At 39.1% G+C, this 18,133-nt stretch overlaps 1 protein-coding gene across 1 annotated transcript in view; it reads right to left on the reverse strand.

Annotated features, from left to right (window-relative positions):
* LOC134861715 (oxysterol-binding protein-related protein 10-like) overlaps positions 1-18,133 on the reverse strand; it is a 47,559-nt gene that overhangs the window by 15,131 nt on the left and 14,295 nt on the right. Inside the window, exons 4-6 of the mRNA XM_063879133.1 lie at positions 12,590-12,682; positions 11,162-11,480; positions 7,833-7,951 (exon numbers count right to left, since the gene is read on the reverse strand). Coding sequence (XP_063735203.1) covers positions 7,833-7,951; positions 11,162-11,480; positions 12,590-12,682 — 531 coding nt within the window. The remainder of the gene's footprint in view (positions 1-7,832; positions 7,952-11,161; positions 11,481-12,589; positions 12,683-18,133) is intronic.

Below are 18,133 nucleotides of genomic sequence, written 5' to 3' on the forward strand. Positions count from 1 at the left end.
TTTTAGAGTGGTGCAGTGATGACGTATTTTTGTAGGCCAACTGGAAGTTAACATTGCAGGGCTAATATGATTCTTACACATTTCACTAATCAGATGAATCTCCTTAATTAACACCATTTTATGAATTTTAAAGCATTAACGCAACCGCTGTAAGTCAGACGCTAACATTAGGCTATAAACAAACTACATCACAATTGCATGCCCATCGCCACCGCTAAGCTAAAGGCGGCTAATGTTCGGTGTGATGACATAGTCAATTTTTTAGCAAATTGTTAGCAACCTTCATTTTTATGACACGGAAGCTTCGGACATTCACCAGTGAGGTATTGACTGACACTTTTCTGACGTAGCACAAAAAGGGAAAAATTCTTTAGCTTGTCTTAACCAACAACCTTATTTCAGGCTTCTAACAACAAACACAGAACATATGGGTTTAAGGACTCATTCCTGCATCACTCTATAACCATGTGATAGTTTAGTTGAGGATTGACTGATGCTAGTCTTAAAACAAAAGAAACAAGAGCTTGGTCTGTTCTGTTGGCTCATCCATCCACCCGGATATCACCTGACCTCTTGTTGACTGACACTGATTTTTTCTTTGGAGGACAGTTTCCCCTTTCTTCTTCTTCCAGTCTTTGTACTATAAGCAATGCTCAACATGTCCTGTCATCACAATATCAGTGCACCGACATGGCTCCCTGACTCAGAAAACAATGTGTAGTGTAGTGAACTGTCAGACTCTCCGTTGAAGCCTTAGAATAAAAAACAGCAACATATTTCTATTAAATCATATATTAAAAATCTGTTTATTCTAAGGTTATGTAAGACTATGGAAGATGGATGTACCATTTTGAGCCACACACACACACACACACACACACACACACACACACACACACACACACACACACACACACACACACACACACACACACACACACACACACACACACACACACACACTCACACTAACACACACAGACACTCAATAGAGGTTTCAAACTCACGTTGTTGGGCTGGCATGCAACCCCTGCTGACTTGTTGGGAGTTCTGCTGGATTTCATGTCCACCATCCAGAGAGGTAAGGTGAAAGACCCGCTCACTTCAAAATATTACCAAAGTAAAAAGTGACAGAGAGAGCCGAGGAGGAAGGGGGGACAGAACCAGAGTAAGGAAAGGCTGAGAAACATTACAGAAGAAGAGAAGAAAGAAAGTGAGCTGAGATAAGAAGAAGAGGAGGGAGGAAGAAAGGGGATGTGGGCAGAGAGGAAGCAGAGCGTAGAGCTGCTCCTGCACTTCTGATAGGCAGATTAACATGATGCTGGCAATCCTCTCCATCCCCATCAGCCTCTCTTTACACAAGCCCCGCCCCCTGCACAAACACACTGTGTTACATCAGAACCCGTCCTCACTCTGTTCCCTCCCCTGCCTGCTTCACGGTCCCATCCCCCTTACTCCTTGTGTACCTCCATCCACCCCTGGCTACACTCCACAGCCGGTGTAAGCACCAGCATGGAGGCCGCTGAGAGCGCAGAGCAGCTGCTCACTGTGCACTAATTTAAGTCTGCCATGCTGCAAATTGTGTGCTTTGTGCAGTTCTTTGAAAAAATGGGGGCAATAATAAAACACAAACAGTGTCACTGAGTGCTGCACAGAAGATCCTTTGGAAAATATTCAAACTGTTTAGTTGTTTTAAAAAATATATATTCCATATTCAAAAAAATGTCACGGTAAATAGTAAACAAACTCAGTTATAAAGCGCTTTTCTAGTCTTCTCAACCCCTTAACTACTTTAACATACAAGTCAGCTCTCACCCATTCTGCACATTCATACAGAAGCAGGGGCTGCCATATACTGTAAGGTGGAAGGAAATTATTTTTGGTTCTCAATCTGATTCATAAAGTCCCTTTTGTTATCCATACTCAAAAAGCAACAGCAGGTTCTTTCATATAAATATTGAAATGTAATGAAAGACCATCTGCTATCCTGGAAAGAACACATTGAATATATCTGTAAGAGGACCAAACAAAGACTGTATTTTCTCAGCTGCCTTAGGTATTTTGTGGCGAGTAGATCAATTAATTGTTTTCACATCTGTGATTCTGAGTGTTCTACAGTATTGTAATACTACATGGTACAAAGGTTTGTGTAAAACTTGTTCCACCAAATGAAAATGTGCTCAAAGATTTCAGGTCAACATTTTGTGAAACTGTATAAATAATCCTACCATGACAACATATCTGACCACAACCATGTCCTGAACAGTGAATATGAATAGTTCAAATCGGAGATTCAGGGTCCTGCGATTTAATAAAGTTGGACTAAAGAAGTCCGCAATCAATCCTCAAATTAAATCCCAATTAAATCCCAGTTTAAATATATGATAAAAGGTCTTTAAATGATCATCCTCAGTGATTGTAATGTTATAACAAATGTCTCTTTCCTTGTTTTAATATTTGACCTTGTTGATGTTACAAACAGAGCCGTTGAGTAAAGATTTATTGTATTGTATCATATTATCGCACCTGCTCAGGCAGACTAACAATCACACACACTCACACAAATATGGTCATCTGGATAAAATGTTCAGTATAGTTCCAAAGCAAAGTCATCCTGATATCAGTGAATTCACAGCTACACTCACTCTTTTATGTTTAGCAGGTTTAGAAGACAGTTATTTGAGTCAGATATATTTTAATTCAACATCTGTTTTTTAATGCAATTTTGTAAGGTTATTCTATGGGTTTTGCGCTGTCATTTTGCAGCTTCATAACACTGCAGAGGTTCTGTCTTCTCAATCAACAAACACTTTAAGTTTTAACTTCTGAAGTCTGAAGATAAATACATTTATAAAGGATGTAAAACAAGATTCAGATTTCATAAAAAGCTCACTCTGCTTTTAACAGTTTTTGCCTTTGAACTGTTGTTTGGAAGTAATAACTTACCTTTTTGTTAGTGTTTCAGTGAAAATGTGGAAGTGTATGTGTATGAAGCAATTTTTTTAGGGTTTTAGTATCGTATGTGCACAGTATGAGTATCACTGAAAGGTCATGTGTCTGTGTGCGCGTGGTTATTTATGAACATCTACCCCCTCCTCTTAATCCTCCTTATATCCCATGACTGGTCTTTATTCCTCCAGGCTGATCAGCTGCAAAACAAACACGTGACTATTTCCACCAGCTATATTTATAAATTGTTTTCCTTTATTGATTCGTGGAAAAATGCCACTGACAAGAAATTTTAGATAAATAAAAGGTGTGTCAAGGCATTTAGGAACTGGCAGAAGGTTGTATGATTTCAGATGTCATCTATAAAGACACATAAGTGGATGTAGACATGTGATCGGTGGGGTGAGTGAGATGATACAGGACACCAAAGAAAAATATGAGACTTTAGTTAACTCTAATCTAATCTCTTGTTAATCCCCCCCTCCTTTCCGATGGATTGCACTATTTAAACCATGTTCACTGACATTGCAACCGGCAGCTTATAAAATCAACACATTTTTTCCATATATCAGCACCTTGTCATGATCAAAAGATCACATCTTAGTATAAATGTATTAAAATATGTGTTATTAGTCTGATTTTGTCATTTCCAATCCGCCTACTGTTTCAGTCACCGAGGGTGACTGCTTTTTATCATTTACTATCAGCCATTTAGACAGATCCTCCATCACCATGACCTCCACCTCTCTTCTACCCTCTGAGGTCTTTCAAGAGATCCCTAAAAACTACTCTTTTAAGAAATAGGTTTTCTGTAAGGTCGTAGGAACTGCACTGGCAGTTTAATTTACAGAAATGCAACATCATGCATAAACTCTTAAATTTCACTTTTTGTACAGAGATAAAATGCAGAGAAACTAAAGCAACCACTCAAAAGTAACATCAGTACAGTGATGTATAAAAGCAATTCCTACGGCTGGTTTAAGCACTTTTCCATCAAGTTGTGCCTCAACTTTTTGCCTCACTTTGTCATCAGCAAAATGTATCAAAATTAAGAGTTCTAATCCTGCAGATAAATTGACACCATTTCTAAAACATGTAAGGGATAATGACTGCCTCGTTGCAAATTATCCCGCTTATTACACAGCTACATACTAAATAAACCAACGACTTAACTCGTTTTATTGACTTAGTTTAAGCCAAACTGCCCCCCTAATTACAGTGTGGATGTTTAACCATCCACACTTGTGTCTTTTGCAAATGTATTTTCTTTTTTATCTATAAACACAACACATCTCTCCATCCTGGGTGAAGGATCCTTTGCTCTCCCCAAATAAAAAAATAGAAATATATCTTCATTAATCATGGGGTTTCTTTGAGAATATGTCATTCTTACTGTGAGGGTCTAGGGATAGAAGATGTTGTTTACTGTACTGCAGCTAAGATTCAGCTGAGATCGAGATTAAATAAAGCCTTTTAAACAAATTATTTAATCATTTAAAAATGAATTCATAAAAATAGAAAAGATACTAGGAGGAACAGATGGACAAGCATACTGACTTGGCCATGTACAGGATGTGCTATGTGGCTCCCCCTGCTGTTTGACGAAAATACTGTGTTAGATGAATTGAGGACAAAAAATAGAGATGGAGAAAAGCAGAAGGCAAGAAGACACACACACACACACACACACACACACACACACACACACACACACACACACACACACACACACACACACAATTTAGGTGTTATATGGCGCTGTCCTCCTCTCCTCTAAATGATATTTACTGCGTAGCTAATGGTGCTGGCAGAGTCGTACAGCTCTTCTTTACTGCCCTGCTCCTACACACGAGGAAATCACACTCCTCGCTGTTTCACTGAGCTGCATGAGAGGAGTGGTAGATTTATGGTATTTAAAGATACAGTATGTAATATATATCTTGGCATACAATGAGGGTCGGGAGGGTAACTATACACATTTTTTCAGTTTCAATTCTAGTTACCTTTAAAAAAATGTAATTTGTAACCTGATCTTAAAAGAAGAAACCAAGATACTTAATTTGAAAAATGTGACCTCTGATCCGAGATTTTATTGATAGGAAAACCTGCCTTTCATTTAGCATATTCAGGCAGCAGCCAACAATGAAACACTTGAGCTCATACTACAATATGAATCAAATCTGAGCTGACAGAAAATGCTCTGTTTTAGTTTAATACACAAAGTTAAGTCTCACACACTATTTTATGAACATACAGGTTCACCTGCTAATTAAAAACTGAACAAATGAACCAAAGAAAGCCATAAAGCAGATTCAGGCAGTAGGCGTATAGATTCACACTTAAAGTATTAGCCTATAGAACAGCTGACAAAGGAGAGAGAACATCTGATCCTTTACACCAAACACTAGATGCTCCCCAAGCCTGTACAGTATATAATCAATGTCAACACTTTTGACAACTTATAAGTGATGATGATGTCTGAGTGTATCAGTATGATGGCACCAAGTCTAATTTGATCAGTATATGAATGATTGAGCCAGATGAAGGCCTGTCTGCATGAAGTTAATGAAAGCTGGTGTCAATCAGAGATGGTGAGGGCACTCCAGAGAAATGAAGCAGCTGTCACTCTGCTCAGCACACAAAGGACCATGGGAAAAACTAATTACACACTTTTAGATCTGCAAAACATTTATAGATTTAAAGTGGCAGTAAGGTTTTTTTGCCTTAACTTCTCATATGGTACATTTTGATGCCAGATGCATTGGACACACTGGTTCCATTAAAAAACGCTTTCCATCCTACTATGCAAAAACACACCATACTCCCATATATCCACTGTAACAGATCCCGAAAGGGCGTTTCATTATCATTGACAGCAACAATCATAAAAGACAGTATCTCTACACTCTCCAATGCGTTACACTCCCCCTCCATATGAACACTGCCTTGATTACATGTATCCAAAAACTAAATAAAGACCCCACACACTGCTTCATCAAAGGGAGTCCACAGAAAAAAAGCCACAGTTATTCAACAGACTTAATCAATTCAAAACCAAACCTGATACAGAAATGAACCACTTTGCTGCCATCATTGTCGCACTCGACACAGAAAAACCGATAGGATGGCCCTTTGTCTTCACCTCCTTTAACCACTTTGGCTTCTGACACTGGATTAAGACAGTATACAACCTTATCAGCATCTGTAATCACTAATGGAAAAATATCTCAGCCATTAAACCTAAACAGAGGAAAGGATTTCCATTATCACCTTTACTCTTGGCACTTTTTATTGAACCACTCGCTTCAGCCATAAGACAGAATGACAGCATTTCAGGCGTAAAAACTAATTCACATCACCATAAAATCAGTCTTAACACCAATTGCTTTATATAACAAACCCATCAACATCCCGCCCGTCAGTCCTCGATCTGATTAACAGCTTTGGCATGGTTTCCGGCTACTCCATCAACTGGTCCAAATCTGAGATTCTGCCTCTGAGATTCTGCCTCTAAACCATTTTAACTGCGGAATCTGTTTAGATGTTACATTCATGGCTTAAATATGGATGAATAGGGACTTCCCATACATTTGCCTTGCTAGCAGAGTTATGAGGAGAACAGCGACCTTACAGTCCCACCTGCAGACAGTTTACTTTCAAAGGGGCCGTAAAATTCGGTCGGGCTTTTTAAGTTCCTGCTTTCTAGCAGAGGCCAATTTCCCCCTTCAGATCCATACTTGTTAATGGGCCTAAGCCTCACCTCAGACCAATCAAACCAGGAATAAGAAGTTTAGCCAAAATGGCAGTTTATCGTTATCTCTCCGGACGCCTAAAAAATCCATCATTGTACCTTTGGGCAACTTTTTTCGCATCCAGATGTTCCCCTTTAAAATCCATACTTGTGAGTTTGCCTAAACCTAACCATAGAACGCTTGAATCCGGGACTGTAAGTTTATCCAAAACGGCACTTTGTCGTTTTTTCACTCAGTTAGCCCTACGTACCTCAGAACATATAAGGTCGTAATCGAGACGAGAGGATCTGGCCCTGTACGTGTTTACTAATTAAATCAGAATGCTTAAAGCCAAACTTGTCAGAAGGCCAAACTGGCACTTTGTCGTTTTTTCCCATCCCTTCCAGTCAACCGAAGCTGGAGTATCGAGAAGAAGGTCCAGGAATTTTCGGTTCGAGCAATTGTATCTGTCGATCTGAATTGCCCCTAACAAATATGGCCTGTCAACCTGCAAAATCCTCAATTGTCCCTCAGAAATCTGGCCGTGGCCTCGATTGTAACTCTCAAGTCCGAATTTGAAGGTTCAACTTGCCTTGAGTTTTGGTTAGGGTTTAGAGGGTTTCAAGCTTAGGTTTTACCTACCCTACAAGGGTTATGGTTCGGGTTTATTGCCCTACAATCACATTACTTAATCAATTAAATACCTTAGAATCTATATGCGTCAACCAACCAAATTGACTTATTGATTTCAAATGGTATCCCATTACTACAAAACCGCAAAGAAGGAACAAACTCTGCTTTTTTGATCTCAAACAATAAAATTAACATTTTGCCAGGACTGGATCTCCTCTCGCAACACAATACTCAACACTTTCTACTACAAGTAAAAAGGGAAGAATCAAAAATAACTACAAAGCCTGTTATCTGTGTTGTGGCATTATGACAGTAAAGATACAGAATATAAAAAAAGATATGTTTGAGACGTTCTGATGGCTGGGTGCAATATCTTGATAAAAGTGCTTTAGTGTAATACAACACAAAAAGAAAAGCAATGTAATTGTGTGTGAGTTTAGAATTAGGTTGCTACTATGAGAATTAAAGTTAGCTTAAAGAACCCAGAGAAGAACAATGAAGTAATGTGGTTTGGATTACCTCAGGAGGGTCCTTCTGTGTTTGAGGAGAAGAAGGCCGGGTAGAGGAGGAGATAGGAATCTGTGCACCAGTTTTCCCCTGCTTCTCCGAAAGCGATCTGGACCGTCCAGTGGAGCTATCTGGAGGGGAAAGGGAAGAACATTTAACCCAAAAGGTGTTCCAAATTTTCTTAAAATAACTTCTCTTGGCAACAACCCAGCAGGAGGACTGCAAAGACTCAAGGGATTCTGTTGAAAGGATACCCATTTCCATTACCTTTTAGAACATGGTCATTTATGTTCAAGTAAGCAAGACTGCTTTAATCGTCCATTATGTATAGTCCGGGTAGAGGCAGAACATAAATGAAACAATTTAGAGTGTTTATCACCTCGGGTGTGCACATTTAAGGATACTTTTAAGGGTGGGAGTAGATAAAAGCCATTTCCTTCAAGTTGCAAAAGCTTGACCTTTTGTAGAGCAGGAATTAAACATCAACCATACACAATTTCACTAAGGGACACCGAGTGTGTGCATTACACAAATCATTGTTGTATGTGGATTCAGTTATATAAAGACTAAATTAAGGTTATTGTGTTTGGAGACAGGAAGAACGGATTTAGAGTCAGTTTTGGATTTAAATGGGCAATGTTGAAAAACCAAGAACAGGCCAGAAATCCTGACTCCATTTGAACAGCCTCATTAGGACAATTACAAAGTCACCATAATAATATTTGAAGGATTAAAAGATATATGTCAAAGCAGTATACGTCAAACTTGTCCATGCATTTGTCTTCAGAAGACTCGATTACTGGACCAGGTCCTTCCTTCCTGCAGTGGTCAGACTGTACAACACACCCCTGCTAGACCCCCTGCACAATACTGCCTGTTGAGATCTTGTTCAAAACGGCAATGTACAATATATGGACACTTTTATTGAAACACTGTGCATTAATCACCATCATCATCCATCCCTAATGTCTATAATGTATCAACACCTTTCATTACATACTGTATGTAACTAAGTTCTGAAGTTTCTGCTCATCATTTTTTAGCCATGGATGTGTACTAACTTACCTACTTTATTCCAGTATAACTAATGTGTGCTTTTCTTCTATATGTTAGCTTATAATGTGTTGTTGCATGCCTTGTTTTACCTGCTATGCCCATTTTTGTCATGATCCGTGTTTCGTATCTGTCATGTGTTTGTGTTGTGTTTTATTTTGAAATGTTTTCCCCTCTTGTGTCACTTGTTAAGCTTCACTTCCTGTCTGCGTTTCCCTCCTGTGCCTGATTGCGTTATTGTGTTCACCTGTTGCCCCTGTGTTTCTCCTCCCCCTTCCAGCTGTCTCTCTCTTGTGATTACCCATGTGTATTTAGTCCCTGTTTCCCTTTTGTCTGTTGTTCGGTCATCGTCATTTCTTCCCTGATCTTGTCCATGTGACCTGCCTGTTCCTGTCGCCCTTCATGTCTGGAGCTAAGTGTTTTTCATGTCCTGTGTTCCCCTTGCTTTGTGTTTTCATCACCAGCTTTTGAATAAAGCTCGCTTTTAGTTTTTGACCCTTGATTTACTGCACTTGGGTCCTGTTTCCCCAACCCTGACAATTTTGCTGCAACAATGTACATTTCCCCGCTATGGGACTAATAAAGGATTTCCGATTCTGATTCAGTGTCCTTCACAGGTCTCATTTAAAAATCAGGCTGCTGCTGCTGATCCAGAACACGGCTGCTTGAATCCTTGGTTCGGGTCTGTTCTGCTTAAGGTTCAGTTTTTATGCTCCATATTTCTGAAACAAACTCCCAGAAAACTGCAATCCTGCTTTTCTTCTTAAATCAAATAATTATTCATACCTTGCAAAGCACAGACCCTTTTGTTCTTTAATCATGTGTTTCTACAGTATGTCTTATAGAGTATTATTGGTTTTTGGTACTATTCACCACTATCACGATAAAATTGAATTTTTTTTGTGGGACAAAATCTGTTCACTGACAGATGGACATGAATGTAGACAGCCGGTAAAGGACTCAAAACCCCGTCTGTGGTACTTTCTGGGTCAGAGGTCTAGGGCCACATTCTGCCATGCTGACAAACACACAGGGGATAACAGCATCTCTGTGACGGCTGGTAAGAAACATGTGATGTATGACTCTCCCAGTCTTGTGAGACTATTAAAAACTATTAAAATGGAATCAGGTCACATCATTTTTATTTGCATTTTCACTATCAGACAGTGCCAGAAAAAACAACTGCAAGCACATTTAAATGGCATTTAAATGTGCAGTCGCCCAAAGACTTATCCTCTAACTGGTGGCCAATCTTTTTCTTTTGCCCAAGAAATGTCATGATATTCTATAAAGACCATAATGAAGCTTTAAGGTGATCCACAGCTCATCATTTAATGCTTTGTTTTATTAGGTCTTCTTATTATCTTGATTCTGTCCGAACAGCAATTGCATTTTAATATGCACATACACTGAGCTGGTAGATTTGTTAACTAAATGCAATGATACTTTTGAGGTACCGATGATGCAAGGGTCAAGTGACCGTTGGAGACAGACAAAGGCCTACTTCTCAGTGGTGTACAAGTACAATTTTGAGGTACTTGTTCTTTACTTGAGTATTTCCACGTTATGCTACTTTATACTTCTACTCCACTACAATTATTAAATATCTTTATTCATTTTACAGATTTGGATTAATGATGGTAATTATAATCAACCCTTAAATCAGACTTTAGTTCACCTGGAGTAAATTCAGCAGCTACCCTGCAGTATACAAAGTCATTCAAACTAGCTGCACCTTTACCAGCTCTGAGAACACTTTAATGATCAATAATTATAAAACATATCAGAGATATTATTCTGAAATGGACCAATCAAACAATGACTTCTTTTACTGTCGCTACTTTAAGTACATTTAGATGAGAGTACTTTCTACTTTCACTGGAGGAACATTTTGAATGCAGGACATTTACTGTAACAGAGTATTCCTACACTCTGGAACTTCTACTTTTACTTAAGATCTGAGTATGTCTCCCACTTCTGCTACTCCTTTAAGTTGTTTGCTAACCAAGCTAACGTTTTTATCTCGTATTGCTGCCTTTCCTGGCCAGGTCTCGATTGGAAAATGGATTTTCTTATTTCTCAAACGATAAATTATTTCTTGTGATGGGCAGTCAGGTGTAATGCATTCCTGTATATTTATATACCTGCTACACTTGCATTTGTTCAGTTCTGAATTTAAAATTGGGTTAGAATGAGGCCCCATGTTATTATCAAAAAAAATGGTGTCAAAAAGTTTCATCCTTTCCTCCACCGGTTATTTTGATTTTACCAACCATCAGTCAACTCACCTGCATGTTCCCGGGCTTGACCCTGGATGTGGTTATGGCTCTCATTAAAGTTGCGAGTCGGGCTCTCAGACCTGAGGCCCCCGGGCTCCACCTGGCTCACACTGGAGCTGCAGCGCTGACTCCACGACCTGACTCTGTCCGAGGCGGCTGTCTGATTCAAACCCGCCGAACTGGTGCTGAGGCTGGGACTCTGCATGTGGTTCTGGTTCTGATTTTGGTTCTGGTTGAGGACCTGGACGACATTGTGCTGCAGCATACTGAGGCACTCCCCGAGGCAGCTCAAAGTGGCTGCAGAAGTGGCCTTAAAAAGGAGAAGGTCCTTGATCAATGGAAGGAGGAAAGAGAGAAGAAAAAGAGGGCGAGAAGGGGTCAAATTTACATTTTAGAATCAGCTTTTTCTTTCATTATCATACATGGGTGTGAGTGTTCTATAGTATTGCAATACTACATGGGGTTTGTCCACTGCTTTATAGTCAAACTGCTCCACCAATTGAAAGTCTGCTCTTTGTAAGTACGAATGTTGAGACTCTATAAATCATCCAAATATAACACCATATTGAGGCTGGCCAAAAACATTATCTCTGACCCCTACCATGTCCTGAAAATTGATTATGAATTGGTACCAACAAATCAGAGATACAGGGTCCCAGGATTTAATAAGGTTACACTGAAGCACTTTGTATTCAATCCTCAGAATAAAAACAGAGTTAAATCCCCGGACAATAAAGTATAATCGGATCGTATTATTATGTATCGTTGTTGTGAATTCCCCGCGCTGCCCCAAACACTGCCCCTAGAGGGATGACGTTTACTTAACTTACATTCCCTGACCAGCACTCCTTTATTCAAGACCCTTAAGTGGTTAACAATTAAAACCTGCAAATGATTAGTCAAATTAATTACAATCAATTATAATGTGTGTATCATACCGTTATGCGTCTTAACGTACCATATCATATCATTACGTGTGTGTTACGTAGTTTCGTAATGTATCGTAACGTGTCGTATCATGTCTTGTAATGTCTTATTGCATCATTACGTTTTGAATCGCATCAATTTTTTTATTTGTGTCCTGGATTGTCTCATCCAACATGGGACTACAAGACAGCTTTTTTTTACAAAACTCTTCTGGTCTTGCTTATGCAAAGCATAAAGAAAAAAAATGCAACATCCTCTTCACTTCACAAGAAACTCTGAGTGGCTGCTCAGAAGGCGTGGAAAGAGTAGCGGGGTCAACAAGGGCATGAGCGCATTCAATTTTAAATGTACTGCATCAAACAACAACCCTGTCTTGAAAGTGCTGTTCTGTCTTCAATTCAAAAAGGACAGAACAGAAGTACCATGAGCAGACTTTGAGAGATTAAGAGTAATTGGTTTGATATAATTGGATCATGCATTATACCTTTCATTGGTTACTTATCTAATTACCTCATCCAGAGAAGAGAGGGGTCCACCTCGTGGGGGTAGGGATTCTACAGAGTTGACCAGGTTCTTCTGCTGCCCTTCCGCCTGAATCATCACCTTCATATATACACAAAGAAAATATTTATAATCAAGGAAGCAAAAGCATCATGTAACCATCCTGGGGAAGCAATGATTTGTCACCCCTTCTTCCTCAAAGCAGTAATATTTTTCTCTTATGCTGAAATCTTTTTCCAATGGCTAAAGATACAGAGTTGATGCTGTGATTGACTCTCTGGTGAGACCTCCAGTCAACAGAATCAGAGAAAGCCTCTGCAGAGTTGACAATGAGCCCTGGTTGTGCAGAGATAGAGATTAAAGTCCTGGAGGGATTTCAATAAAGAGCGAAAGGTAGATTATGGAATAGAAGTGGGAAGAGGGGGCATCACGGTATGAAGAAAGAAAGGAAAAGTTTTTCCTCGGACCGCAGGAGGTAATTACTTCTGACATGGCCGCTGCAGAGCAGAGGCAATGAGGCATCGCAGAGTGTTTAATCATGTTTAATAATGACTCATGTTTAATGAGTGTGTGAGATGGGCTGTGATCAATGTCTGTCACATGCGCTCTCATACTTGTGAGTTCCACAGCGACTAAAGCTAGTTCTTTATCCCTTCCCCAGGAGATATTACTGCGTCTAATCTCCAGTCTTGGGGGCTCAGTCAGACAAATTCCACATACTACTATTACACGATGCTCTCTATAAATGGAACCACAGCAATCAGTATAGCAGCAAAGAAACCCACTGCAGATTCAATGTTGTATTAAGTTTAATAGAAAAATATAAGATTCAATTATGCAGCTATACTACACATGTTGACCTCAAATTATCCCTCATGTTTTCAGATGTCCCAATTTGGAGTGGGTGCCAATACTTAATGTATGCCCCCAGGTGAATGAGAGGATCCATGTAGTGTGAAATTGGTCAGGTTAGTTTTGGACTGTCTCTTGCCCTTTAGAAAAAGCAGCATTGGATTGTCAGTCTGTCCGTTACTCCAATACTTTGATCCGACACAGACACAGACACAGACACAGACACAGATACAGATCCGGAGTAATATTGTATGAATGTTTTTGGTCCTTAGAAGGTAATTCTTTACATTTTGACCCCCTGTCATCTTTTATCTACCATGATCAGGTTAAAATGCCTTCTTGTCAACCTTTTTCCTCCATGATGCAATTTGGGACAACTGATGGTCATCAACGCTCCCCCGAGGTGAAGATAAATGACTGATCATCCACTTGAAATACAATGATACAATTTAGTGTGATGTGTGCCATGAGGCTCTGGGAGAACATCAATTCTCCCAGAGCCAGATCAGAGCAGACTTTACACTTTCAGCAAGACGGACAATCAGGCTTTGGGAGTAATGGATTACATGTAAAGTTATCAAGATGCAAAACCAGGTAACTCTATTCTCTTATAGATACATGAAATATGACATTATCAGATTACTGGTACATTTTTAAATAAACAGGGAGGAGGATTCAAATTGTACAATACATTTTAAAATAAAGAACGATATATTATAGGTTGATGTACTGACTGAATTTTCATTTGCTTTTCATTTTGGCTACTTTAATTCTTCTTAATTTAATATAATTTGATATTTTTTAAATATATTAGGTGATTTATAAAAAAAAAACAACTGTGTTTAATTTTAATCCATGTAATAAACTAAAACAGCATTTGTAAACTATACCATTATGTACGCCTAACACAATTTTGATCCTAAATATCTTGGTTTCTTCTTTTCTAAGGTCATATTGTTCTGTTGTCTTACATAATACACTTGAGTAAAAAACATCTTATTATTTCTGTATTTATTTGCATTGTATTTGATATCAAGGCAATCTAAAAACAACAAAAAGTTATAATATTATATTACTTCTAAATTTTGATTCTTGGATTAGGTAACTGATTACATTGTTTTACAGGTTTTAACTAACAGTCCAAACCCTATATACATGTATGCTGGGAAAGGTGCAGAAATATATAAAGGGATCTAATTGTGTCTTTTAACACATTTCCTGTCACTCTCTCAGACACTATCATACACACAAACAGGCAGCGCTCAGATCGTGCTGCACTCACACGCGGCGCTCTCAGGGGAGGGTGAGTCATCAGCGCTAGGTTATGAAAAAGCAAGAGGAAGCTATTACAAGACACAATGCTGTCACAGCTTAAATCATGCATGCAGACTTCAGAAATAATGACCTGCAACTCTTGCTTTCATTGTTGACAGCTTCTTTCAGTCAATTTCTCTGTTAAATTAAGAGAAAGTAAGAAAGAGTAAAGATAAATGGAGAAGTATGTGCTCTTTGTGTGTAGAATTCAAATGTTCCTTACAATCTGTGTGAGGTAACTAACATTACTGTGTGCTGACTCTTCTGTACTTGTTATTGTCACAAATACAATTTAATCAGATTCATCTCAAAAGTAAAAAGGATAGACCAATGAGGCTGTGACTAAAATCTTAAAATAAATTAAATTCTACTTATTTTATTTCTAATAGTTCATTCATTCGACCTTTGATGGTTCTCTGACTGTGTTTTTAGCCTATAAAGGGAATAAAGTACACAACGTCACCATTACTATGCTGCTTTAAAGAGTTGCACGTGTTGTCTGTAGCGGATCATGGGCCCAAGGCTGAATGTTCTGGGTACTTTTTGAATCTTTAGTCTCTTTGGGATCATGCGACACTGAGCAACTCTCATAGGAATGAACGGGAGCCCGCCTCCCACCCTGTAACCAGTTCTCTTTAAAGATTCATGCTTAATGCTTTGCTCTCAGCCATTGGAGGCAGGAGGGACTAATATTTATGTGGAGAACGTTGATCCATTTCAATTAAAGGTCCCCCAATTATACTCTTTTTCAACAATAGGTCTTAGTTACATACAGAACATGTCTCTTGGCTGAAACACCAAACAGATCGTTGTAGCATGCCATAAACCCCTCTGTTTCAGCCCTGTTCCAAAAGTGCTGATTCTATGTCTGTAGCTTTAAATGCTAATGAGCTGCTGCTGGCCACGCCCCTCTAAGAGATGATTGGTTTAAAAAACCACAATGGTGCTCTTGGAGGAGATTCATAAGGTGATAAGATGGGCAGGTGTAACCTTGGTTGGTTATTGGCTAATGGTTTCATAACCTAAAAAAACATTGTGACATCACAAAGTGGGCAAAATCTGAGAAGCTCATTTTCAGACAGCTTTTTAAATAGATCAACCAGGAAAATGTTTTAGAAAAAACTGTTTCCTGACATTTTCGGATATTCTTAACACAGATCAGACACATATTCATGTATAAAAGACATGAAAAAGTGGACTTTGCATTATAGGTGACCTTTAAGAAGTATAAAGCCATTAAAAATAATAGAACAGAAGAAGATGGAACATTTACTCTGTGTTTTTGCTTTGGTGAGACACTTTGTTCCTTTTACTTGGGTCTGCATGTGCTTGGCGAAAGAAAATCACATATGTCCTTACCTACAGTACTGAATCACAGTAATAATATCCAGCCTCTCTGGATTTCTGCCTCTTTCTTATAGGAGCAATTTTTTTATGCTGGGAGCTTGTTTTCCTGCATAAAACAATGTATTGTGTGTGTGCTTCAAAGGCCTGTTTTTCCTCTTACAGCTCTGTAACAAAGCAAATCACAGTCTACCAGGAGAGAAAAATGAGACAATCGCATCCTGTCTCTCTTCCCCCCCGGGAAAGGTAGATTTATTGCTTTATAATTAACTCAAACGGAAATGCTGATGTGAACCATAATCATCACAGCGGGAAAAGGAGACGCACATCTTCAAAATGGTTTTTCACTAGAAAGTCTACAGGATTAGATGCTTGTGGTAACAAAACAAAAAAAAAGATCATGCAGACGTTTTTCTATCAAATGATCTCAGACCTAAACTAGGCTGAGAAAGGTTGGGACAAAAATGGTCATTAGAGAAAATTGCATATTTTTTCCTACAGTTAAGAGGACTTCTAAACACCACCTGTAAAAATAATGCTACACATTTTAACCTTTTTGATTCAACAAAAGCAGAAACAGCATTGTGGGGTTATATATGTCATACCCTCTGTCTCAATGGTGAAACAAAGGCACTCTCTCACCCAAATAATATCTTTAAAAAACAAAACAAACACAGCAGCTGAATATGTCATGGCCTCTTTCTGTCTCTCTTTCTTTGAATTTAAAAAACCTTGAGTAGACACACTCCATCATCTTCACTAAATGACTCATCTGAGGAATAGCAGACAGTGTTCCTCATGTTCAGACGGCAGACAGCCAGAACTCAGGCAGTCAAATCAATTCCTTAACTCGACCTCATAGGCGAGTGAAAACACTTTTATATTAGCCGTCCTTCTATCCTCCCAACTTGTAATGCTCTTGCCCTAGCAAACCAACATTTAACTGCACTCTCACCTCCATCGGAATCAGAATTCCTTCATTCATCGTACACTGTTACAGCAAAAGTGGCATAGTAGGTAAAAAAAGGCATGCAATAATAAAAAGTAAGCTATGTTATTAACTATAGAGAAGAAAAACACACATAAGTAATAAAATACAACAATTTAGACATATAAGTACACATACAGTGGGGCAAAAAAGTATTTAGTCAGCCACCAATTGTGCAAGTTCTCCCATTTAAAAAGATGAGAGAGGCCTGTAATTTTTATCATAGGTATACCTCAACTATGAGAGACAAAGTGAGAAAAGAAAATCCAGGAAATCACATTGTAGGATTTTTAATGAATTAATTGGTAAATTCCTCGGTAAAATAAGTATTTGGTCACCTACAAACAAGCAAGATTTCTGGCTCTCACAGACCTGTAACTTCTTCTTTAAGAGGCTCCTCTGTCCTCCACTCGTTACCTGTATTAATGGCAGCTTTTAAACTCGTTATCAGTATAAAAGACACCTGTCCACAACCTCAAACAGTCATACTCCAAACTCCACTATGGCCAAGACCAAAGAGCTGTCAAAGGAGACCAGAGACAAAATTGTAGACCTGCACCAGGCTGGGGAAACTGAATCTGCAATAGGTAAGCAGCTTGGTGTGAAGAAATCAACTGTAGGAGCAATTATTAGAAAATGGGAGACATAAAAGACCACTGCTAATCTCCCTCGATCTGGGGCTCCACGCAAGATCTCACCCCGTGGGGTCAAAATGATCACAAGAATGGTGAGCAAAAATCCCAGAACCACACGGGGGGACCTAGTGAATGACCTGCAGAGAGCTGGGACCAAAGTAACAGAGGCTACCATCAGTAACACACTACGCCGCCAGGGACTTAAATCCTGCAGTTCCAGACGTGTCCCCCTGCTTAAGCCAATACATGTCCAGGCCCGTCTGAAGTTTGCTAGAGGGCATTTGGATGATCCAGAAGAGGATTGGGAGAATGTCATATGGTCAGATGAAACCAAAATAGAACTTTTTGGTAAAAACTCAACTCGTCGTGTTTGGAGGAGAAAGAATGCAGAGTTGCCTCCAAAGAACACCATACCTACTG

This window comes from Eleginops maclovinus, chromosome 3, assembly GCF_036324505.1.
Source record: "Eleginops maclovinus isolate JMC-PN-2008 ecotype Puerto Natales chromosome 3, JC_Emac_rtc_rv5, whole genome shotgun sequence".
Classification (NCBI taxonomy): Eukaryota; Metazoa; Chordata; class Actinopteri; order Perciformes; family Eleginopidae; genus Eleginops; species Eleginops maclovinus.